Below are 24,734 nucleotides of genomic sequence, written 5' to 3'. Positions count from 1 at the left end.
TTGTTAACGTAACTCTAACTGAAAAAAATGTTTTTTCAGATTAAGCAAAATAATTTTTGAAAGGCAGAATCTGGTGTTTTTAGACTTGCGCCCAGTCACAACCCATTCGCCACAAATCATTCTTGTTGCCAACAACATCAAATAAGTATATTAAAGTGGAAGTCAACCCAAACATACTTTTTCAAGAATATGTTCTATGCAAGCCCACTAGTTGAAGCAAGGCATTCTGATAAATATTGCCTTAGTGGAATAAGAGTTAATCCACCCGTTTTTAGCCATTTCTGGGGGTGGCCATTTTGTCATTTCTGTCAACTGAAAATGACATCACAACTGCTCAGGGAACGACCAATCACAGCTGCCCTGTTTTCTGAAGCAGTTGTGATGTCAATTTCAGTCAACAGAAGTGACAAAATGGCTGTCCCCTGAGATGGCTAAAAATGGGTGGATTTTGCTGCTTAACTCATATTCCACAAATGCAATATTAATCAGAATGCCGTGTTTCAACTAGTGGCATGCATACAACAGATTCTTGAAAAAAATATGCTTGGGTTGACTCCTACTTTAAATAAGGCCTGGAGTGGCTCATATTAAGCACCGGAAGAATTCTTGGTGGACCAGGCTGCATTATGGGATGCTAAGGAACGCTATTCCGGCCCGCGCGTCCGTTTTGAAAGAAGGAAACAAAGTGCTTTCGGTAGCCCTAACTTTGCTATTTGCCTTCTCGTTACATTTCCACATCATATATAAACGGTTGGCCATTAAAATATATATAACACTGAGCTTTGTTACAGCGCCAGCTGTTATGAAATGCGCTATATGAATAAAATTGTATTGTATTGTATTGTATAGTACCTTTACTAAGGGTGTCACCAAAAGTTGCAATAATTTACCGTAACACCAAAAGTAACAATAATTTAATAAATGACTACAAAATGTAAGATTATTTTGACAAAAGACAATATAAAAAGTACAGATAGGTGTTTTCAAATGGAACAAGTAAAAAGTCATCAGAAAAGGAGACACTGACAATAGTAATTATTTGTACACTGTTACTTCCCATAACTGTCAGTGCTTATGTGTGATATAACGTGTGTCACCACCAGATCAACAACGCATCATCACTCTTGATGCTGGGTTCCCTCATCATCGGCGTGCCCGCTAATACTCTCAGCAGCATTGACGGGTTCCAGCTAATCACCGCATCCAAGGACCCGACATTCATGACGCATGTCACAACCGCCCCACCGATCATCCTGCAGGTGCTTGTGTTGCAGGTAGGGCACTTTTTTTTGTTTGGATGGCAGAAAAGCACGCTAGCCTAGAGTTAGCATGTTTCACTCAATCTTCCCGGCAGAACAGTTGACCCCACCCCCAGTCTGAAAATGGTACAATCCAAATGGAAAGAAATTATAAATACAGTACGTTCCTAGACTTTACATTTGGGATCAGTTTGATTTTACATTTGATGATTTGTTGTTTTCAGACCAGGGTTAAATAGTTTCAGATTTGTCATTAGAGTTACTTTTAATTTCGCTTTGGCTTTAGTTTTGTAAGGTTCGCTGGATTCTCAACAGTCAGACAACCTTTGGGGCGAGGTGTGCAAAAGATGAATTTACCTGATTGTAGCCCTTTCGTTCCAGGAACTACGAATACCAAGAGCAAAAAAATAAAAAATAAAATCGGAGAACATTTCGAAGTCTTTTTTTTTTTTTGGAGACATGAGGCAATATAAAATGATTTCCCTTCTCCGCCTAGATCATTTCAGTGGACAGCAATAGCGACGTGATCTTGGAGAACGTTCCAGACGATTTGGCGACGGAGATCCCCGGCTCGATGCTTTTGGGCTTCAGCAGCAACGAGAACGTTCTCACCAAGCTCAACAAGAAGAAATGGAAACGCAAGCAGGTGGGAACTCCTGACGAAACCTTTGGGAATATATGTACGTGCCTAATTCAGTACGATGTGTTTTATTGCTGGCGTAGGCTGAGTTGTTCTTTGAGGTCATCGCTGTGGAATCGGCGACGACGCTGCTGGGAAGTGCAGACAAGTGAGATTTATATTCTGTAGCATTCAGGTTCAAGCTTTTTTTTTTCTTTTTTTTTTAGATTATTGAGCGTGTGGTTTGTCTGCAGTTTGTCGTCATCTGTGCTGCAAGGCTTCACATGCACTTCAGTGAGAACCTTGAAAAAGTCGCAAATCAAAAGGCTGGTCCAGCAGTGCCGGAGAAGTGGCAGGAACAAGGTGAAGCTGGTGGAGACTCAGGTGAGTTGTCGTTTGACACATGTTGGGTTGAGGGCAAATAAAATCTTGCCCAGAGGCCAGAAGTGAATAATTGTCAAACGGCTAATTTAAATAGCTTTCAAGGTTTTGCTTAATTTCTCTGTGATGACGGCATGAATCCCCAGTCACAAAATTCAGCATATACGTAAGAGTGCCGGTCTAGTTTTTATTACGCTGAAATGTCTTGTGTGTTATATGGTAATACTTTAAAGCCAATAGGTTTCTTGGTTTGACACTGAACAATTTTCCATAAAATTCTGAAAAATACATACCTGTCAACCCCGGGCTGTGCTGAATCTTACAAAAGTTGTAATTTGCCCGTACATTTCTGTATATAATGTTACACAGTATCTATATATAATCTTACACAGTATTTATCGCTCGTGAAAGTCGGGCGAAGTTTTCAGTCGGAATCGCTAACGGACGCTCCGGATTAGAGCCGAAAGGGGCAAGATGAGATCGGTTTAACAAAAAACGAGTTTTTAATTTTTTTCTCCCCCGTACAAAAATTGTTATAAGCGTACACAATTTGAAATGATCCAAAAACGTATAAAATACAGGGAAAACGTATAAGTTGACAGGTATGAAAATAATCGAGTGGATAATAAGGAATATGCTGTACTTGGCTAGATGAACTAGGTTCTTGAGTATAGGAACATAATAGCTGTAAGTTTGAAAATCAATTGAAAATTGGAGTGCCAATAAGGAACACATTGCCAAAATTGAATGTTGTCTAAGTCAAGACAACCACACATTCAAATAAAACCTTCCAATGTTTTTGTTTTTGTTTTTTTGACAGCTAACCTGCATGTACAACCACATTAAAGAAGAGTCAGACGCCACCAGCTTTGAGCTTTACCCTCCGGATATGCTGCTCTACTACAAGTAAGTACATCATCATCAGCCTGGTTTCTTTGCAGTAACGGAAATATAAGAGAAGTTTGTGGAACTTAGATTTGGTGTCCCTCCACAGTTACTCGCTGGTGCCGCAGTCCAGCTGCAGGTCTTACTTTGAACAGCTGGCCGAAGCCAACTTTGCCGTCTTCTCCTCTGTGCTCAGCAGCATTCCGACTGTTCTGTTTGACAATGCCAAGAGCTGCCTGGTGAGTTCGCGACACACACTGTCAACGGATCGAAACAGACTGAGGACGTGTTACGTGTTAGCCATACAGTTCATCCAGAAGATGATTCTGGTACTATTAAAAAAAATGTAATATAGCAACTTCATCTGGTAATATTACAACATTATCTTGTTATATGACAATTTTATTCTTAACACGTTACAATATATGGATGCCGCCTTTCTCATCAAATTCCGATTTTTTCCTGCCACTATTTAAATACCTTTCTTGAAATGCAACCTCTCGTAAAATGATGACTTATTTTTCATCAAATTCATACGTTATTCTGATAAACTCATGCCATTTTTCCTTCTTGTACGCCCTTGTGTTATATACTATATATATATATATATATATAAAATCTGCCACAAAATCAGCCGAGTTTCTCTCTTTTGTAACGGTAAACAAATACTACAGGACAAGTATTGTAAAAACGGTCAAATGTGCTGCCTGTAATTCATATCTTTATTGTTGTAAGCATTAAAGCAGTATTTCTTCAATTAATCGGTTGATGAATCGGTTATCTTAAATTTTACTCCCCCAAATATCGGAATCGGCATCGAGCTAAAAAAAAAAAAGTATCAGTTGGGCCCTAGTGAAGTTAGTGCTCTAATTCCACATTTTCACTCCCTGAAAATCTTTTTTATTCATATATTGTGCACAGAAGAACATACAGTATGAATGTTATTTTCTCTTTGCTCTTCCCAAGGGTATCACCGACCAAAGCTTGACCGAGGACCAAATATCAGTGTTAGGAAACATGTGTTGCAGTCTGGACGGCGCTTACATCAGCAACTCGGACGCATCAATCCTGCAGAAACTGCACAACTGTTCGGAGCTCAATGAGGTCCAAGTCGCTGCTGCGGAATCTCTCCTGGCGAGCGGCAACACGCCACACGGGTACAATGACAGCGGACATATGGAAACTAATTTAAAAAATGCCCTATTTGTGTATTTTGATGTGGTACGAGCAAGTTACTGTAATCCCCATTTACATGGTTCACTATTCGCAAATTCACTAATAACTCCTAAGAAGCCGCAAGATGCCGTCAAAGTCCTTGATAGTATGAACGTAGTAATACGTGTCATGAAAGTATGTTGAAATAACACAGCTCGATGTTTAACTCATTCACTGCCAGACATTTTTACCCTAATGTTTGAAAAAAATGATGAAAAAAATATCTAAATAAATTCCTGGGATTGAATGGCCGGACTGTGAAAAGGCAAATAAATTTGCCAATGGCGGTGAATGAGTTGAGAGCTTTGTGTGTCAGAGAGAAGCTTAGTTTAGCCGGGGTTGCTAGCGGAAATTCCGGAGAGTCTTCACCGCATGTGATATCGTCTGATATCATTTGTAAGCTATTCATCTTTAAGGGTAATGTAAGATGAACTTGAAATGTATCATAGTTTGTGATATATTTATGGTATAAACGATTAATCTAAAATAAATAGTGTAGCATCAATCAATGTATTGTAATTTCCTGGCGGCCATCTTTGTTCTCTGACAATGCGTCCTTGTGTGTTGCAATCCAGTCCGCCGTCAAATTGGACCAAAGAAACCTTGGAGGATCTTGGAATGTTACCTCTTTTTATGACATCGAACTTCTACGACAACTTCGACCGAGTACGTTGCACGTTATTATTTTTTTCTACACTGCTCGGGAAATCACTGGGAAGCATCTGTGCGGGCGACTCTTATGCTATCGTTGTTGCTTTAAAGGAAACGAAGCGGAGTTTCTTGAAGGACTTCCTGAAGGTTCTCGGGGAAAACGGCGTGGACAGACAGAAGCGGAATAGCCTGAAAAAAGAAATCAGAAAGTCCATTCGAAATAAAGTCAAGCGATCGCTCGGTTTGTTCCTTTTTTTTTTTTCTTTTTTAATTCGGTTCTCAACAAGGTTGCTGCTCCCAAAAGAAGGTTTCCCTGTTGACCTTTGAATCTTTGACTTTGTAGAAAACGAGTGCACGGTAGGATACATCACGCAGGTGACCATCAGTGACGAGACCTTCCCCTTTGACTACTTCGACGTTAATCAGTTCAACTGCTGCCTCAACGCCACCACCGTCCGAGACAACCTGGGCGGCATCACGGAGAAGGTGGACCAGGACGAGTACCTCAAGATCGTTCTGGCGAAGCTGCGAGAGGTAGGCGGCGGAGCTGCTGAAGCTTGAGCCTAGGCCAAAGTTAGTCATTCTCAAGATGGAGACCATCATTTTCAATATAACAACACATTAGGGCCGTGCAAATAATCGAATTTCAATTCCAATTACGATTATTACACTCCACAATTACAAAATTAGCATAATCGTAAAAAAAAAAAAAAAAAAAGATTATTAATATGCACTATGTTTGTTTACACGTGGAAATCACACTTGAATGTATAAATTTCCACCTTTTTAAAAATGTTATAATTTTTATACATTTTGTTTGGTCCAAAAGGAACTTACAGAATTATAGTGTTTCAAAGAAATTCATTTGTCCTTATTTTTATTTTTAAACATGTTCTTGTTTTGTACCCAAAAAATAAATGACCGTTTGAATAATCGTGATTTCAATTATTACCAAAATAATCGTGATTCATATTTTTGTCATAATCGAGCAGCCCTATTTGTCAAGTGCAGTAATATTTAAAAAAAAAAAAAAAGAAGGTCACTATGTATTATGTAATAAATTAAATTAAACTACAATTCCCAAACGACTGTTTGACCTTTCTTCATCTGTATGGCCGTACAGTAATACTAAAATAAGTAAAATGAGTCAAATTTAAAATAAACCCCAAAAGCTCATGTAAGAAAATGTTTGCTATAATTATATGGACTTTTTGAAAGTTGTATAAACATAAAATGTAGTTTCTTTTATTGTTATTTAAAAGCACTTTATTTTATTTCACTAACGAATATGTTTTTTTTTTCAATTTTATTTTCAGTTATTTCATTCGTTTTCGGTAACTATAATAACCATGACTCGCCATAGCTTGAGACAACGGGTTGACTGCATGAGATCTCCTCCCTCTGTGAATGAGAAATAAAATCATGCACTCTGATTGGTTTGAAGGCGTATGCAGACAATCCAGGCATCCCGGAGGATCAGGTGGAACTCCTGGGCCCGGCGTCATGTCAGGCCACCAGTGATGACGTCAACTTGTGGAACATCACTCAGGTGGACACACTCTCCTCCCTCATGGATTCGTCGAACGGACCCTGCAACTCGAGCCTGGTATGTGGACACGTGTGTCGAGTCGAGTTGACTCCGGAGACACTCGAGTAGTTCTTGTGAAGGACACGTTTGGCCCTCCATCCAGGCTAACCAGATCATCACCAAATATCTGAGTCACGACGGGAACACGCTCGGCAGTATGGAGCTCAACGGCATCGGAGGGGACAACCTGTGTTCCTTAGACGTTAATGTCCTACAAACCATTTTGGCAGAAAGTCTCAGGTATCGTATAGCACGACATAATCGGATATTGCGCTCTTTTTGATAAACAAACCCATGTAATAGTTTTGCAGTTCTCATTGTAGTTTGTTTTAATATTTTTTTTTTCTTCTTCTGTACAACCATACAGTAATAACGCAATAAATATATTTAAAATAAAGCCCGAAAGCACACGTATGATGTTGGGTTGACAAATACAGAAACGAAGGTCATTTTTTGCTATCATTCTTTTAGTCAGTTTTATAAATGTAAAATGTAGTTTCGGTTATTGTTTTTTTTTTTAGAGCAGTCTAGTTTTTATTTTATTTCAGGAACAACAATGTTTTTTCATCTCTCTGGGTGTCACATAACAAAAACGGGGAAAAAAAAATAAAGCGCTCGCCACTTGGACTTTGTACCTATTTCACATGTGTCCCCTGCAGAAACGCGAGCATCTTGAATGTGTCCGTCTGCAATCTGGCGAAAAAGAAAGTTCTTTTCGTCATCGCTTTGCAAGCTTTTGGAGGGACTGCCCGCTCAACCGTCTCTACAGCAGAGTACCAGCTCATGGAGCCTTTTCTTGGTAGGCCAACACACACGATGTTTGTGCATCACATCCTTACACCGTATATCATATCGATGTCACAATATTAAGATTACCACAATATCGTTGTTGTCATGTTACAATAAATAAACAAATAAATAAATAAATATATATATATATATTAGGGGTGTCAAAATTAAAGCATTAACTATGGTGATTAATTTAAATTTCATAACGCACTAAAAAAAATTAACTCAGTTTGATTTACTTCCTGTAGCAGCTGACCTCCGCTCACTGTGCAGCCATGGAGAAATCCTAAATAATTTGCACACTTTGCGCAGCCAAATTCAAATACCATATTAGTTGTACGTCTTTGGTGTATCGTTAAACTGTTGTCGAAATATATATATATTTTTTTCCACATGAATTCCAAGAATTTACTCAAGTAATTATCGGTTCCAAGCTTCGTAAAAAAATTGTAGTTGAAAAATGTGATTAATCGCGATCAATTATGGAAAATTTTGCGATTAATTAGTTACAAAAATGTAATCGCTTGACAGCACTAATATATATATATATATATATATATATATATATATATATATATATATATATATATATATACACACACACACAGTATATAATTGGCCATTTTTTTTAATCATTCAAGTTTGCCATGGTTGTTTAAACCCTCTTCTCTGGAGTGTGTCAATTTTACAAGACATTTATTTCCACTACACAGGCAATGCTTTATGTAATAATTTTCGCTCAAAATGAAGCCTCTTCTCTTTTCTACCCCGAACTGCAGGAGGAGCATCGCAGGATTACCTTACAACTCTGGTGAACTCTGACCTCAACATGAACCTGGAAACATTTGTTTCGCTGGACATATCCCAAGTTTTGGTTAGTGTGCACGGAGGCATTTAAATTACTGCTTTTATTTAGTTGTTCACTAATGTCTTTTCCCCTCTTACAGAAAATGACTGTAAGCGACGTTCGTAAACTTCTCGGGACCAACTTGCCGATCTTAAAATGGTACGAAAACCATGACCTGGTGAAAGCATGGATCCAAAGCCAGAGGCAGTCTGAGCTCGACAAACTGGGACTGGGGCTTCAAGGAGGCAAAGCGGACCCCACGGACGCCCCCACAGGCCCAACATCCGACTCTAACCAGCCATCATCGACAACTTCTCCCAGCTCCAGTGGTGAGTACCGAACAAAAAAAGAGTACTTTGCTTCCATATTATGCACATTTTACACCCTACACCCTAGATTTGTGTGTGTGTGTGTGTATCATGTAAATGCTCAGTGGACCGGAATAAAGAACATAGCGGCTCTTTGTGGTCCTCGGGTCATAGTTTGCCTACCATATAGTGATATGCTCTTCAAAACAAAAACTGATTTTGTAGCAGTGGTCCAGTTTTCATTTGCAGTGCAACAGTAGCAAAAAGGTGGAGCGGCTTATCAAATCATTCTTCTGACACAAATTCAACAATCGGCTACATCTAACGTGACTTCCTGTTCCAGGTACCCGTTTGAGAGCAAAGGTCGACGCGCTCTTCCTCCTCATCCTCCTCTTCACATCTATGTGACTGACTGACTGAAGAATATAGAGAAGAATTCGGATATCAACCTCATAACATAATCCAGTGATTCCCAACCATTGATTAACAGGTGTGCTCTGGGATATTATCAAATTTTACTTGATTGCTTCCAAAAAAAAAATTATATATATATATATATATATATATATATATATATATATATTTTTTTTTTTTTTACTACGAATAATGTGTGTTTGTTCATCTATCTGTGCCATCGATGTATACTGAGGCCATTTGTGAGTGACCTGACACGAAATCATCAATTTAAGTATTCATGCACAATACTTTTTATTTAGTGTTACTGTGTTAGATTTTTCCCAAGTAAAACGTGCCTTTTCTCAACAAATGTTGCGAAACACTGACATAACCAGACACTGTGTTTAGATGCTTTAAGATGTGCAATGACTTTATACTTTCATATTTTTGCGCTCCAGTGATTGAAATATTCAAATAAAGGCAGGATCCGTTTTGATTGACGCTGTCAAAATGGTGTTCATTTCATGTGTCTCTGTACTGTTTCAAATACTTGGGGTTCAACTACCGTTCATATAAAAAACACACTCACACACACGATAGCGAAGACCCAAAAAAATTTAATCGGTAAAAAACGGTTCAATATGTCACACAAACTATTGCAGCATCTCAATACCTGAATTGTTAAATAGAAATAACAGTTCAGTGATTCAAAGTGTAAAAATAGATCAACTGGATCACCACAAAAGCCTTTCGAGTGTTCAAATTTTAGTCATGTACTGTAATGTACAACTGTCAAACACTGAGCAGTCATTGGCACTTAAATCCCAAACTTCATATACTCCCCTCAATTCTTACTTATGACCCCCCACCAAGGAGATCCTATTTGTCATTGTAGTTTTATTTCACCACAATCAAACCCCCCAAAAACTAAAACAGAGCAAAACTTCAAAGTTAATTGGTCTCTGAGATCAAATTATTTGTTCATTTCCATAGACTCGGCTGTGATCGTAAAATTAGAAGCGTTAATGGAAACACAATAGGACACCTGTGACGTAAGCTCGCTCAAAACAAATGACGGCAAAATGGCGGCGTCTGCTGAACAAAAACTGTACATTAGAATTTCATTTGTTTCGCCGTGATCGCGCCACATTGAATTCATTGTTGTGCTAATAATAGACGTGCTAAGGAGCTCTGGTTCCATTTCTGTCAAATTGGAAATACAATATAGAACACCTGTTTGACATTAGAAATTCAATTTGTCTCCCCTGAGTGATGTAACCTGGCCTAATGAACAACCACTTTCTTTAAATATGATGATTTGCATGTAAAAAAGGGAAGAATGTTAGCCTTGGTGGAGGTCTGCAAACTGCTCAGTGTTATCCCCTCGTTAGCTTATTAGAACCATGATTTTGAAAATGCAACGAAGCCAGTTTCAATTACCGGTATCCACAAGACATTTGGTTGGCACGTCTATCATGAGTAGACCCACAAAAAAAGTCTCAGGAAGCCGTGCATTTTGCTTCAAAGTACACATTTTAGGTTCATATTGGCTGTCTCCAAGGGTCCTTCAAAACATTCTCGTCCAAGAAATTTGTCCTATTACAGCAGTACCTTGACTTACGAGTTGAATTTGTCGAGTGCCCAAGCTTGTAACTCAATTTACAATTTTACAACAAATGAATTAAATTGAAATGCCATTCATCTGTTCCAGCCACTCCCCCTGAAAATAAACCCACTTTTGTTGTTGTTGTGTGGTTTAACAAATTTGAACCAACTTAAAATAGAGAATTTGAGGAAATAAACTGGTTCTATAAAATATAATTACAGTGAATCCCGCATAGTTGTAGATTTTTTTGGGAAACCTATCCACTGTCATTCACTGAAAAAATTTAAATTTAAATGTTTCTTGGGCACTATCTTGTGGCAGTTTGGTACCATGTTGAAGTAGAGTTTGAGGAGCTTTGGTTAGACAAAAGTAGTGCTTTACCACCATTTTATGGCATCTATAGACAATTGATAAGCTTTTTTTGGGGTGGGGGGCGTTAATTACTCTTGCGATATTTGTGGCTTTTGGATTTTAGTAGTTAGTTTGTATTTAGTTTTGACTTTGGTTTTTCAAATTCAGTTAGTTTTAATTTGGTTTAAGAGAAGGTTTATTACTTTTAATTTTTATCACAATACTTTGTTTTATTTTTGTTATTAGTTTTAGTGTTGTTTTTTTTTTTTTTTTTTTAAATAACGGGTATTTCTTGTGTGCAAGGTTAAGAGATGTACAGACTAATGTACAGACAGACGAAAATCCTGAAAGCTCATGTGTTAATCATGCTCATTTTCACTATCATTAGTTTTCGTTAGTTTTGTAAGAGTAAAATGTAGCTTCACTTATTTTTCTTTTTTTTTTTTTAAACCCTCTCATTTGTATTTTAGTTCATTTCAGAAAATATTTTTAGTTTTTGTTGCTTTGTTCATTAACTGGAATAACCTTGGATTGGAGGTATATGTTTGGAATTTGACCTGTTTTACAAGACTTTGTCCTTTAGTATTTGTTCAACTGTACAAGGTAGAAAAATCAGCTTTTTTTGGGGTTGGGGTGGTTTGAACGTCATTATGTTTATCTTGTGTTATAATGTGTTAATGTTTAAAAAAAAAAACGATTTTTGCCGATTAATCAATTGGGTCCTACTTGTGAGTCAAGGTACCACTGTGCTACCAAGTATCACGCCATTCACTCCACATACTGCCGATTCATCCCTTCACATCCCGGTGCTCCCGTCTCCCGTAGTAACCGTCAGGAGGCCAAGTGGCTTCCCGCCTGCGGAGCTTCCTTCCCAGCCTCTGCCTGCACCTTCTCCACAACTTCGGCCTCTGCGGTTTCCTTCAAGGCCTTGAGCACCACACTTAGCATGGCATTTTGGCTGAGCAGATTCTCCGAGGCGTCGGCCAGCTCCCGCAGCCGCCGCAACGCCTCGGCGAGGTGTCGGCTCTTCTCCCGCCGCCGCTCCTCCAGGTCGCGTTGCTCCCGCCGCAGCTTGGCGTTCTGAGCTTCCAGTCCGCGAGCGTCCAACCGCAGCTTCCGGTTGTCGCGCCAAAGCTGCGCCAGCTGCTGGGAAAGCAGCTCGCGGGTGCGGTGCAGCGTCCGTACCTCGCACTGGAGGGCTTCCAACTCTGTGTGGAGGACGGCACCGCCGGGGCCCGAAGCGTCCGTCGTGGCGGATGATTGGGGTTCGTCCGTGCCCGAATGCTTGAGGACGAACCGGAGGAGGTTTGGAAGAGTGATGGGAAGATCATCCGGAAATTTCACGCTCAGCTGTTTTCTTCAAACACAACAATGCAACTATTAAAATGACACTGTCTTATTTTCCTTTCAGCTTGTCCTGGGCTGTTAGGGGTCGCCACAGTCACCCTTTCCCATCAATCCATCTTCTGCCTCCTCCTCTCCAACACCAACCGCCCTCATGTCTTCCCTCGTGACCTCCATCAAACTTCTCTTAGGACTTCCTCTCGCTCTCTGTCCTGGCAGCTCCATCCTCATCGCCCTGCTAGTGATATACTCACTCTCTTTCCTCTGTATGAGTCCAAACAATGGAATTTGGCTCTCTCTAACTTAACATTTTTTTTTACCTTGGCTGTCCATTTTATGAGCTAATTTCTAATCCTATTCATTCTAAAGAAAACCTTCACGTCTTCATTTCCGCCACCCCTAGCTCTGCTTCTTGCCTTTCATGGCTGGCCTCACCATTGTCTTATAAACGTGCCCCTTCGTCCTAGCAGAGACTCTTCGATGACATAACAATTGCAAAAGTGGAAGGGGCTTAGAGCTGATCCCTGATGCATCCACCTTCAACTCCTCTGTCACACCTCACCACTGTTCTACTGCTCTCATACATGTCCTGTGCTATTCGAACATACTTTTCAGCCACTCCGGACTTCCTAATGCAGTACCACAGTTCTTGTCTGGGTGACCCCTCATAAGCTTTCTCCAGATCGACAGACACAATTCAGGTCCTTCTGACGACCTCTGTCACTCTCCATTAACAACCTCAAGGCAAATGATGCATCTGTCGTTCTCGCCATAAGCGTGAAACTATACTGTTGCTCACATATACTCATTTCTGTCCTGGGTCTAGCTTCCACTACTCTATCCCATAACTTCCTGTTGTCATGAAAATGACTGTATATCACCCAACATTTTTTCAGTGAATGATGAGAATCAAGCATTTTGGTCCACATTTTTTGAATGATTTCTCATTCAGCATTCATAAATTTAAAAAAGTGAAATTATTTTGTGAATGCTGAGACCAGCATTCACATTAATATTGTTGCGCACCCAACATTTTGTGTCAATGCTGAGAATTAACCATTTTCCCGCCATATTTTATGAATAATCTCTATTCAGAAATGTGGAAAAAACTGCTCGCTATTAAAAAAAAAGTTATTTTGTGAATTCTAAGAGAAACGCATTCACACCGGCAGCACTGTCAATTAATTCTCCTGTTATGCAAGCTGATACAAGCATTCATATTAACAATGTGCACCCAACATTTTTGGTGTGAATGCAGAGTATCAAGCATTTTTTCACCCCCACATTTTACGAATGCTAGTCCCTCAGAATTTACATGTGGGGAAAATACGTTATTTGGTGAATGCTTAGCTAAGCATTCACATTAATACTGTTGTGCACCCAACATTTATAGTACATGAATGCTGAGAAACATTTTTCTCCATATTTTCATTAATATTAGTCTCTCAGCAGCATACATAACATGTAGGAAAAACAATGCTTGCGACTAAGAAAAAAATGTTTCGTGAATACAGCGAGACAAGCATGCTGAGGGGCGAGCAATTACATTATTGTCACTGAACCAAAATGTTTCCGCCCCAACATGCACTGCGACTCACTCTAAGGTGCAAAAACCACAATTGTTTTTTAATCCATTGTTATTCCCCAACATTTCATGAATGCTGAGAGACAAGCATTCAGACGTATCCTATTCAACATCAGAAAATGTCATATTATTCTCTGTGAGTGCAGAGACAATATTTGCAAAAACATTTTTGACGGCTATTATGAATGCTGAGAGATTCACGCTCATCCCAACCGATTTCTCTTACCTGTATTTTGGGAAGAAAAGAATGGAGGGAACACGATCCACCATGAACTCCCATGGGAGGTCGTTACGTGCAACATTCACCCTGCATACAGCAAATAACACCGGGTCAACAAATTTGCACAGTTTTTTTTTTTCTTTTTAAATCAGAGATGCAAGCACTGAGTCCGAATCTGCCCTTGTTTTTCTCTCTAGCACATCAGGTTTCCGTAATAATATTAATAATACAAAAACAATCATATCATATCATATCACATCATATTCATACATCCATCCATTATCCTTATCCTCACGAAATATAATATAGTAATTTGTAGTCATATTTATGAAGGTTTGGGTTCAAGTGGAAATCTATTCTGAAGCATCATAGCTATAAATTTTAACACCCGGTGCGTCCGTATTGTGCAGGCTTTTATAGGTCAAACTTAAAAACAAAAAAATGAAAATATCTCCAAAACCTGATGTGCTAGGAAAAAAGTAGACTTTTTTTTTTTTTTTTTTTTTTAAATCAGCATCAAAAATACATTTAGGGACCCACAAAGCCGACTACAGCCTTAAAATGAGCTGTTGTTGACCATTACAGGAAAAAAGAATTATACAGATGTTGGTGTACGTTGAATGATATCGAACCCTCTGATTATTTTCATTGTCGTTTTTTTTTTTTTATTTGACTGAATTTCAGTATGTTGAGCAGAGGTGGGCATGTCAGTAAATTTTGACGGTCTGTCATTCGCCAGTGGTCGGTCCACCCATCCGTCATCATCAGTCCGTCATTATTTCAAGCCGACCAAATCTGTAATTGTCAGTCCGTTAATTAGTCATCGTTACTTTAACTGCGCTTCCGTCGTAGCTAAATTACTATTCATCGCCGCTTTTTTAGGACCGTCAAATGTTCTTCTTTCTTCGGCTTTGCGTCGGTTACAGCCAATCGGTGTCAAGAATGTACTTACGTCACACGCGCGGCACAAGCAGACACAGTTAAATAAAAGTAAAAAAAAAAAAAAAGACACGCGCACACACTCATAGAGCGTGGTGAAATAAAAACAATGTGGGACAATATCATTGCTGTCTATGGGACCGAGAGGTCTACAACACAAAAGGAGCAGGTTTCCCATCATTCATCTTTCGCCAACAAAACGGGCGTCCATCAGTGTCGGATTGACGGACCTTCCACCGGTACTGACGGAATGCCCACCTCTGGTAATGAGACATGTCAATTTTAATAGATACTTTACTTTCAGATATTTGGGTGCATTTGTATGTATTTATGAATGTAATGACTACACAATTAACCCCAGTTTATCGGTCACGGAGCAAACTTTCAAGTGAAGGCACGGCTGCTACTGTTATTGTCATACCTGGCGACAGTGACGCTGCTGTCGCGCTGCAGCAATCGAGTCAGCTGGATGAGGACGTGGTTGAGGACGGAGCAGAAGCCGCACCACTGAGTGTAGTAGAAAAGCAGCACGTCCTGCAACAAACAACATCGGAGGATGCCGCTGAAAGTGATCGGAGGTCAGGGCGGGGGTCACGGTAGACATTCCTGGCACCTTTTCAACGTCCATGACGAAGGGCAGGAAGGAGGATGTGGTCAGCTCGGCGATAAGCGGCCGTGGAGGCTCGGGCTGCTGCTGCTGCTGCTGCTGCCGCCGGGATTGGTTCTGACTCGTGACTTGGCGTTCTCTCGGCTCCTCGCCCACCAAGTGTCTGTGCAGGAGGCTGTAGGGGGCGCTGAAGTTCATGATGAAGGCCTCTGGAAGAAACACGGACACACAATCACAGCACGTCATTTTGTTGGAGGCTGCGGCACAGAAAGCCTGCCGTGGATTTTGAATCGCAGTTGATTATTTCTCCTCATTTATTATTTCCATTGTGAAAGGTGGCGGTTACCAATCTTATCAATCGTATGACGCGCAGATAGAGGATGGAACAAAACGGTTGAAGAGAACGCTGAGAAATAATTAAGTTATAGTTGTTTTTTTCCTATTTGAAGGTGTTTTTGACCAGATTTGCCATCGGCAAAAGGCCATTTTTTTTCAATGCAAAAAACTGCCCAAATTTCTCCCAAACCCATTGTCCAATTTTCACAATTATTTGTGCGTTGTACTTGGCTGAAGTGGCCGTTTCAAACAGACTCAGCATTTTAAACTGGGTTTTTGGGGAAATCATGTTGCTGCTACTACTAGTACTAATACTACTACCAGGGTTATAATAGTTTTATTTCATTTTGACTTTTTCTCTTAAATTCAGTTTTAATTTCTTTTTAGCATTTTTTTTTTAAACGCTTAGGGAGAGAGAGAGAGAAAATAAAAAGGAAAAAGATCACAAAGTACAGTGTAACAAAGTAAAGTAAAAAGGGGTGGTAACTACTTTGTAAAACCAGTTTGAATCGGAAAATCGGTTTCGATTTAAAATGTGTGAGCGCATCAACTTGTACCAAATCGACCATTCAACTAAAATATATCGAGATACTATTTGATCGTCTTTTCATGGAATTATATATCTGAAGGAAATGCCACATTTACAGTACTGATAATTGCATTGATATGTATGCAAAATATGCAAAAGTCTCAAACGGAGCCGTATCAACGGAATCGCTCCCTTTTAAAATCGAGCCGTCCTTGACTCTTATCTTACCCCATGTATCGAAATAAGTATTGTATCGTCTTTCATTAGAAAGATGCACACCCCTGAAGTTAAACTACAGTTTTCAAACGACTGTTCGACCTTCCTTCTTCTGGACAGACGTACAGTAATACCAAAATAAATACATTGAAAATGAACCCCAAAAGCTCATTTCTGATATTAACCGACAAAGACGAAAACAAGACATTTTCCTAACAATTATAGATTTCCTTAGTTTTATAAACGGGAGATCCACTTAGTTATCGTTTTTCAAAAGCATTTTCATTATTCGTTTACACAATCACTGCCAATGACGAATGTATTCGTCTTTTTACAGTACAGCCATTCAATCCCAGGAACTCATTTATATTTTTTTTTCAAACGTTAGGGTAGAAGAGTGTCTGAAAATACCTGGCAGTGAACGAGTTAACAAAAACATTTTTTTTTTCAATTTTAATTTGAGTAATTTTGTTAGTTGTCATTAACTAGAACAACCTTGACTGTGACTCCAACTGATCGAAATCTTACCTAGAGACTCAGTGAGTGTGGCGGTGGGGCTGCGCTGTAGCACATAGTGCACCTCGTCCCTCAGGTTCACGATGGCCGCAAAGGAGCCGTCACCCTGCACCCCGACTTCCCGGAGGCGCCACGACGAGGAATTTCCGTTCCCTGGCGCACCCAGCCTCACCGCCAGCGGCCAGTTGAGCTCCTTGTCCAACACGTAGAACCTGAGTGTTTTGTTGGTCTGACAGCGGAGCCCCTTGAGGGCATCGGTTGAAGACGTGACGATGGAAGAAGAGTTTTGCGCCTGGGGCGCCTCTTTGGTTTTTGAGCTGTTGCTAAGCTGAGGATGTACTTTCCCACAGCAGGCACTGTGATGGCTCAGCGGGCTGTAGCTGAGCGCGAAGCTGCGACAGTGAAGGTGAAGGCAGCAGCGCTTGTGTGTGGAACGCGGCGTGGAACGCGACGGGCAGCAGGCCGACGACGTCGGGCACACCTCACACCACGCGGTGGAGTCGGGGGCGAGTACGGAGTGGCAGCACGGCACGCTGGGCGTCAAGCGTTTCTTCTGCGTGTCACAGGAGTGATAACGCAAAGCCACGTCTGCAACCTAGGACAGAAAAACAGTCAAACTAGAGAATGCACTTTTCTGAATAAAGTGAACCGTTTGAAGTTTTGAATCAGTTGACAAATGTGGAAGGGGAAGAAATGTGTCAAATTTAATTTCAATTTAAAAAGTAGTAGCCTGAATGTCCTGAATGTTGTCAATACAGGTGCCTTGAGATACAAGTTTAGTGTGTTCCTTGAGCATACTTGTAATTTAAAACCCATGTTTCTCAAATCCTTCTTTCCTTATTGAAATAAATGGAAACACCATTAATCTGCTGGAGCCTAACAAAAACCAAAAATTAATTTGTATTTTTTTTTTAATTGAGAAAAATAGCACTCTATAATAGGACTGTGCAATTAATCAAAGTTCATTTACAATTCCGATTATTACAGTCCCCGATTACAAAATTGGCATGATCGTAAAAAAAAACGATTATTATTATGCATTTATATTCAACACACTACATTGCTTTACACAAGGAAATTACACTTTAATTTATACATTTGCACCTTTTTTTATTTTATAATGACTAACTTTATAAATTTTGTTTGGTCCAAAAGGAACTTACTTACATTTGTCTTTATATTTTTCATGCTTAAACATTTTCTTGTTTTGTACCAAAACATAAATGATCCTTTGAATAATAGTGATTTCAATTATTACCAAAAATAATCGTGCTTAATATTTTTTTCATAATCGACCAGCCCTATGCTATAATACTATACTTTATAAAAACATGCAGTAATGACATGATTAAATTGAATTAAACAGTTTTGCCAGATTTTCTCTTTTAACGCACATTTTGCTGCTCAATCTGGTGTGTGTGCTTTGGCCACATCGGGGCAAGATAAGACGGACATAATGATATGCAGTACTGTACTGCAGACTGTACTGCTTCTCAGTATGGCCGTAAGAGTCATTCTTCGGAGAGGATAAAGAATATATGCCTGTTAGTTGTGTTACATACGTTATCGGTCTACATATCGTCGCTGTCGTGTGAAAAACACTTATCTCCATTTTTTTCATTTTTTTATTTTTTGTGATACGCGTTTTTCACAGGACAGCGACGATATGTTGCTGTTAGTGTTCAGATGTACGTCGCTTTCTGTCGCAAATTGTTATCTGAATTTCAATAGTTTTGGTCGAATGTTCATGTTGAATTAAATTGAAGTATCTCAAGGCATCATTGTATTGTGTTGCCTACTGTTTAATTAACGTACCACTGTATTTTCTCATCTTCTGTTGCTCTTGCCATCTTCTGTTGCTCTTGCCATATGACAAGTATGACAAATTAAAATGGCTTGAAAGATGAGGGATTATTTGTAGAAGGTATCATTGAATTGAATTGCTTTTTTTCTGTGGAAAATGTGTTCTATGTGGGAAAACGTGGAATTTGGAAGTGAGCAATTTGGGGTGGAGTGAAGGGCAGAAAAGTGGGCGGATTCATAAAAAGAATTTTAGGGCATAATAACATGAGTACACTCTTCAGTATGTTTGGCTGTGCGCTCACCTGCTGCAAGAGGCCGTCAGGCTCGGAGACGAGGGGATCGTGCGGCAAGAAAAGCAATAGTGCGGCCCCTTTGGTCAGTTCCTGTTCCAGTAGACGAGACTTGGTCCCCGGCGGCTGCAGCCACTTCAGGACGCTCTCGTGGTGCTCAAACACCCAGCTACAAACAGCACGGGATGTGAAGTTGCGTTCCCATCGCGGGAAAATCTGATAAGCAAAGTCGCGACGCTGTTATTTCGGGTCAAAACACACAAGTGTTGTGTTAACACCAGGGTCATAATACTTTGGCATTTTTAAGCAGTGTTAAATTTTTTTTTTTTAATTTGGACTTATTTGTTAGTTTTAATTCGTTTTCAGAGAAAGTTTGTTAGTTTTTATTAGTTTAGATTTTTTGTAATGTGTTCACTACAAAAACTTGGCAAAATTCTAGCAAACAAATGCGGCGTAAGCATGATGTAAGTCAGTAAATCATAAGTCAGGTTACAACCAACAAACTGTGGCTTTATCATTTCAAATGTTCATGATTCATGAATCAATAATATGTAAACATGGAGTGTAATTCGTTAGGACTGGACTTATTTAGACAAGATCTAAATAATCAAAATATACATTATGTATATAAAAAATAAAACCTACCAACCCATCGAAATGAAGCAGATTGTTTTGTTTTTTTAATTGTAGCCTTTGCGATCTGAAGATTGCATTGCGATGTACATTTGAATTCAATTAATTGTTCAGTCAGGCAGACAGTTGTTAAGTAAGGGCTGGGCAAAGAAGAAGCTATTTTTACAAGAGATGTTCCTTCCCATTAGCTTGTGTTGCGGAATCTCCAGAGTGAAATGGAGGAAGTAGTTGTGCAAGGTATGTGATCAAAAACAAGGCAATACAACAAACCTGACGAATCATTTGAACAAGTAGCACCCAAGTGTTCCCCCGAGCCTCCCCAAGTAAACATTAGCAGATTAGCCGCTAATAACTAGCCGGCAGCCAAAGGACAAAAGCAGCAATCAATCGTGTCATCTTTTGATCATGCAAATTTACAAGTAGCAATGATGCTAACGCCATATGTAGGATCATAACTTAAAAATGACTGTCTTTACATTTCAAGGCGTATTCATGATTCCTTAGAGGTCCATTTTTAGAGGTTCACTGTGTTATTTTACATTGCTCTCCATTTGTTGTACTATTGAATAAAAATGTTTGAAATGAATGAAAAAGTATATTAATAAAATGTTGAATTGCTGAATAATTATCTTTGTTGTCAGTAGAAATGCTTTAAAACTGGCAATTTAAAAGTAACGTCAAGTCGATTTTTTTACAGCCCGTGGCATTTTGGTCATTCGTCGGGTTCGGAAGTGCGTGGTCCTGTGCGGGGCCCCCCAGTAGCACTGATGAAAAATGTTGGCCCCCTCCAGTATTTAAGTTGCCCGTTCTTAGTGCAAGTGTACCTAACGTTGTGGACAAGTGTTTCTTTGCTCACCAAAGAAGAGTTAAATCTTCTGTGGAGGTACACGCTTTCATCCTCTTTCAACGAGATGGCATCTGCCACCCCTCTGTTGGTGACCACCCCGAACCGGACCACGCCCCGGAAATCTGTATGTGACGCCAGGACTGAACGTTCTGCAAGGAGCAACAAACCAAGCACTCAAGGTGACCTCTTTACCTCTTTTTAGGGCCTGCAGAGCAGCGGCGAGAAATGTGATGTAGCCTGGCGGCTGAGGTGAAGCGTTAAACTGGAAGAAGCCCACCACGCGCGTCTGGGAAGCAAAGACACAGTTAAGATCCAAACACGCGTCATAAAAAAAAAAATAAAAAAATCTTGTACACTTGTGCAACGATGTCCCCGGTACCTCGTGACAGGAGAGGAACTCCCACAGTGCGTCTCTTGACGGCAGGTATGTGAGAGGCGTCATCACTCTGAGGATAAAACTTTCCACATAGGCCGCCACAAACGGACCCTTGTACTCGATTGGCCCGAACCTGACGCGGTGGGACGAGTTAGTCAGGTGTCAGACAATAATTAGTGTTATTGAAGCTAGATAACACCCTGTCCACAGCACAGTGTGCAACTAAACCTTCGGTTTTTTTTTTTGTTTTTGTTTTAGCTGACCCAAACTTAAAATAGTGACTGTATTTCCAGCTTGAAAATGTGAATGTCTCTCCTTCCTCCCTTGCCGTTTATGGACACGTCAATGTGCTGAAAAGGAGGATGTAACTCTCTCAGACAGGAATGTGAATTTGAATACGCTGTAAATACTTTCCCTTATATGTGCTCTATAATTTACAGTCATATGTTTAGTGACTATAGTGAGTACATACTATAGCATTGGGAACAGGTGTCCTCCTGTGTTTTATGATACATTAGTTTTACAATACACCATGTAAAGCACCATGACTGAGAAGTACAGTATGTGCTCTTCATTTCAGTCTTATCATTTCTTTCTCACTGCTGCGTCCTGCAGAAATACTGACGTCACCTGCATGTGGAAGTAAATGCAGTCTACAAAGTAACGCTTTGTGATATGGGAGGAGTAACTGTACTCTGACGACTTGACTGGAAAAAGCAACGTGTCAGCAAACACGTGCACATTTGGTGTAACGTGTTACCAGCACTGTACAGCAGATTAGAATGATACAATACGGTAGACACTGACATGACAATTTTGGTACACCAGGGGGTCTTCAATCCTGTTCCTCAAGGGCCAGTGTCCTGCTTGTTTTTTGTTTTTTTTTCCCCCATTAGCAAGAAGCTGCAGAAGCTAGATAACGATCATTGGAATCAGGTGCGTGTTGCGGCAGCGAGAGATGGAAAACAGGCGGGACTCGAAGAATAGGATTGAAGACCCCTCAATTACATAATGTAAGAGTCTTTCCTCACCGTCTGTAAAAGAGGTGGATGATGGGATACTTGTAGAAGCGGGTGAGCCTCCTGCACTTGCCTTGGCTCCACCAGCAATTTATGGCCACAAACTGCACCTGTGGGTTCGATAAAGACCACTCGTATTACAGGTGGTGCTTTCAGTCAACGTTTCTCAACCACACAGCAATTCTACCAGGTGCACTATCATCATGGTTTGGAACTAGAAATGCTGATTTGATCTGGCTTTTCTAGGGCAGGTTGTGGAGGCGGAATGATGATAATGTAACATCATGGATGCACAACACAGTGTAACCTGCCAATAAATTCAACAGAAGATGCAAGATTGGCATAGGACAAAAGAACTGTCAGAGTCAAAGTAGTGCTGGTAGTAGTGGTTAACAACACTTGTCTGTGGTTTGCCAAATTTACAAAACATTTATTTTCACTTAACGGACAAGTCAACCCTCGAAAAGTTTTTACAATAATATGTTCTATGTGCCTCCACAAGTCAAATCACAGCATTCTGATTAATATTGCATTTGTGGAATATGAGTTAAATAGTAAAATCCTCAGGTTTTTGTCCATGTCACGGGGCGGCCATTTTGCCACTTGTTGTCAACTGAAAATGACATCATAGTTGCTCAGGGCTCAGTTAACAACCAGTAATGGCTCAGCTTCAGAAAACAAGTGAGCCATGATTGGTTGGTACCTGGGTCCTGAGCAACTGTGATGTCACTTTCAGTTGAGAGTGGCAAAATGGCTGCCCCGTGAGATGGCTAAAAACCAATGGATTTTGCTGTTTAACTCATGTTCCACAAACACAATATTAATCACAATGCCGTGTTTTGACTAGTGGAGGCTCATATAACATATTTTTGTAAAGATTTTGGGGGGGTTGACTTCATCTTTAACAAGGACTTGAATTACATTTCCATTAACGATGCTCATCTATGTGAAAACTCTAAACATGTTCATGATTTCTCACAATTAATCAGTAATGATTTAACACGATAGAAAAACAGATAAATATCATACGGAAGACTTTATGTCTACAAATCTCCCATTGCTGGTGAGCTATTTTCAGAAAAGTCCTGTGGGCTACCCATGTGGTCCTTGGGTGTTACCTGGTACCCATGGCATTGTGTTAGGTTTTTTGTTGCTTGGTACCTGTTTGGCCAGTTTCTTGGCCACCAGTTGGACTTCCTGTCTGGCGGCCATGGAGTGGGCGCACCACGGTGCGTAGAAGAAGACAAAAGACACCTCGGCCACACTCCTGAGATGATCCACCTAGTGAGGGAAACCAAGTCACACAACAGAGAACAAAAGTACCACTTCAAAAAATACTTAGCTCTCAAAGTACCAGTCTTAGCATACCACTTAAGAAATCCAGCATACCACTTGGTGCGTTAATGGAACCGGTTAGTCAACTTGTGATCTTACCTGATCAAGCTGACCCAAGTAGAGGTCCACTACTGGGGATTCAGGGGAGAAGAAGCGAAGCGGTGGTCGAGCCGCTGCCACCACGTTCTTTGCACGACTACAGAAAAAAAAGCTCAAGTCAATTCTGCATTTTGAAAAAAACAAAAACACATTTCCTCAAACAGTAGTTGTCCGTGTCGGCCCTTTTGGGGTGGTACTTGGTGTAAAAAGGTTGAGATCCACTGCTTTAACCAACTTTTATTTGTTAGCTATACAAGAAGATTAAGCATACATAAAAATCAACAGGAATTTATTTTTCGTCCTCAGCAAAAAAACAACTCATGTTAGTGCAATTTAAATGCAATGGTCTTCTGTGTTCCATAATCAAATCTACGTGTAGTGTCTGTATTACACTGCATCCTGGACGTAAAGGTGAGACTGAGCAGCACAATGTCCACGGAATTATCACAATGCACAAACTGTTTACTTGTTGTCTCTTTTTTTTATTTATTATTATTATTTACTAAATATCTTCTAAAGTACATCACGTAGAGTGCCATTTTGTTTAAATCCACGTTACAACATGTTTTGATGGTGTTTTGAGGGGCTGGAACGGATTAATGCTTTTCCATTTATTTCAGTAGGGAACGATGTTTTGAGAGACGAGTGTTCTGGGATATGAGTGCGAAGTCACAGAAGGAATTAAACTCGTAAAACAAGGCACCCCAGTAATTGGATGAGGAGAAGCTAATTCGCAGACAGGGCGAACCATATCGTACAGTAGTTACTGGATTTAATGTCCCTCATCTCAGCCTAATAGCGTCACGCCGCCTACCTGCATGTGAACTTGACAGCCAGTACGAGCAGAACTCCGAGCACGATGGCCCCGCACAGGAGAGCCGGTCTCCGGGCCATCAGACTCAGCACCTGCCGGAGAACCAGCCGCGCACGCCGCAGCATTACAGCCCGTCAGCAACTCCTCTTGGTCCCATTTTGTTTTACACACCCCGGGGGCGGCTCGGTCCGTCCATTTGCCCGACGTCGGTTCGGTGGGTGGGAAGGTAGCTACGTTGGATGAGACATTAACGCGGACGGCGTGAAAGCTATTCAAATACGGTCCGGCCAACCTTTCTTCCACACGTACACTTTTCACTTCCGCAACAATG

At 40.3% G+C, this 24,734-nt stretch overlaps 2 protein-coding genes across 2 annotated transcripts in view; one reads left to right on the top strand and one right to left on the bottom strand.

Moving 5' to 3' along the window:
* Nucleotides 1-9,105, top strand: part of LOC147146162 (uncharacterized) — a 38,660-nt gene extending 29,555 nt beyond the window's left edge. The window contains exons 50-65 of the mRNA XM_086032818.1: nt 1,104-1,274; nt 1,756-1,905; nt 1,983-2,047; nt 2,133-2,262; nt 3,080-3,165; nt 3,254-3,383; nt 4,111-4,301; nt 4,935-5,025; nt 5,122-5,251; nt 5,354-5,544; nt 6,455-6,616; nt 6,702-6,838; nt 7,258-7,397; nt 8,167-8,261; nt 8,335-8,563; nt 8,886-9,105. Of these exons, the coding sequence (XP_085888944.1) occupies nt 1,104-1,274; nt 1,756-1,905; nt 1,983-2,047; nt 2,133-2,262; nt 3,080-3,165; nt 3,254-3,383; nt 4,111-4,301; nt 4,935-5,025; nt 5,122-5,251; nt 5,354-5,544; nt 6,455-6,616; nt 6,702-6,838; nt 7,258-7,397; nt 8,167-8,261; nt 8,335-8,563; nt 8,886-8,950 (2,163 nt within the window). The 3' untranslated portion in view covers nt 8,951-9,105. The remainder of the gene's footprint in view (nt 1-1,103; nt 1,275-1,755; nt 1,906-1,982; nt 2,048-2,132; nt 2,263-3,079; nt 3,166-3,253; nt 3,384-4,110; nt 4,302-4,934; nt 5,026-5,121; nt 5,252-5,353; nt 5,545-6,454; nt 6,617-6,701; nt 6,839-7,257; nt 7,398-8,166; nt 8,262-8,334; nt 8,564-8,885) is intronic.
* txndc11 (thioredoxin domain containing 11) lies at nt 9,073-24,726 on the bottom strand. Its single transcript, XM_086032819.1, has 13 exons — nt 24,404-24,726; nt 23,590-23,686; nt 23,317-23,436; nt 22,168-22,265; nt 21,140-21,269; nt 20,953-21,046; nt 20,770-20,882; nt 19,293-19,496; nt 17,200-17,782; nt 15,597-15,799; nt 15,405-15,517; nt 14,051-14,131; nt 9,073-12,252 (listed from the first exon to the last, which is right to left on the bottom strand). Exons 1-13 carry the CDS (start codon nt 24,526-24,528, stop codon nt 11,727-11,729), a joined length of 2,487 nt encoding a protein of 828 aa, XP_085888945.1. The 5' UTR covers nt 24,529-24,726; the 3' UTR covers nt 9,073-11,726.
* Between the last annotated feature and the right edge of the window lie 8 nt (nt 24,727-24,734).

This window comes from Filicampus tigris, chromosome 6 (assembly GCF_054856515.1).
Source record: "Filicampus tigris isolate MCC_2025a chromosome 6, RoL_Ftig_1.0, whole genome shotgun sequence".
NCBI classification, from domain to species: Eukaryota; Metazoa; Chordata; class Actinopteri; order Syngnathiformes; family Syngnathidae; genus Filicampus; species Filicampus tigris.
Note: the sequence above shows the minus strand (reverse complement) of the source record. Positions and strands in the feature narration are given on the sequence as shown.

Bases quoted from the DNA above. Each gene is read 5' to 3' on its own strand.
- txndc11 (XM_086032819.1), bottom strand. From the start codon at position 24,528: ATGCTGCGGCGTGCGCGGCTGGTTCTCCGGCAGGTGCTGAGTCTGATG. The intron at 19,497-20,769 runs GTGAGCAAAGAA...TTTGCTTATCAG, and splicing joins GAAGATTTAACTCTTCTTTG to ATTTTCCCGCGATGGGAACG. The intron at 12,253-14,050 runs GTAAGAGAAATC...TTGTGTTTGAAG, and splicing joins CTTTTCTTCCCAAAATACAG to AAAACAGCTGAGCGTGAAAT.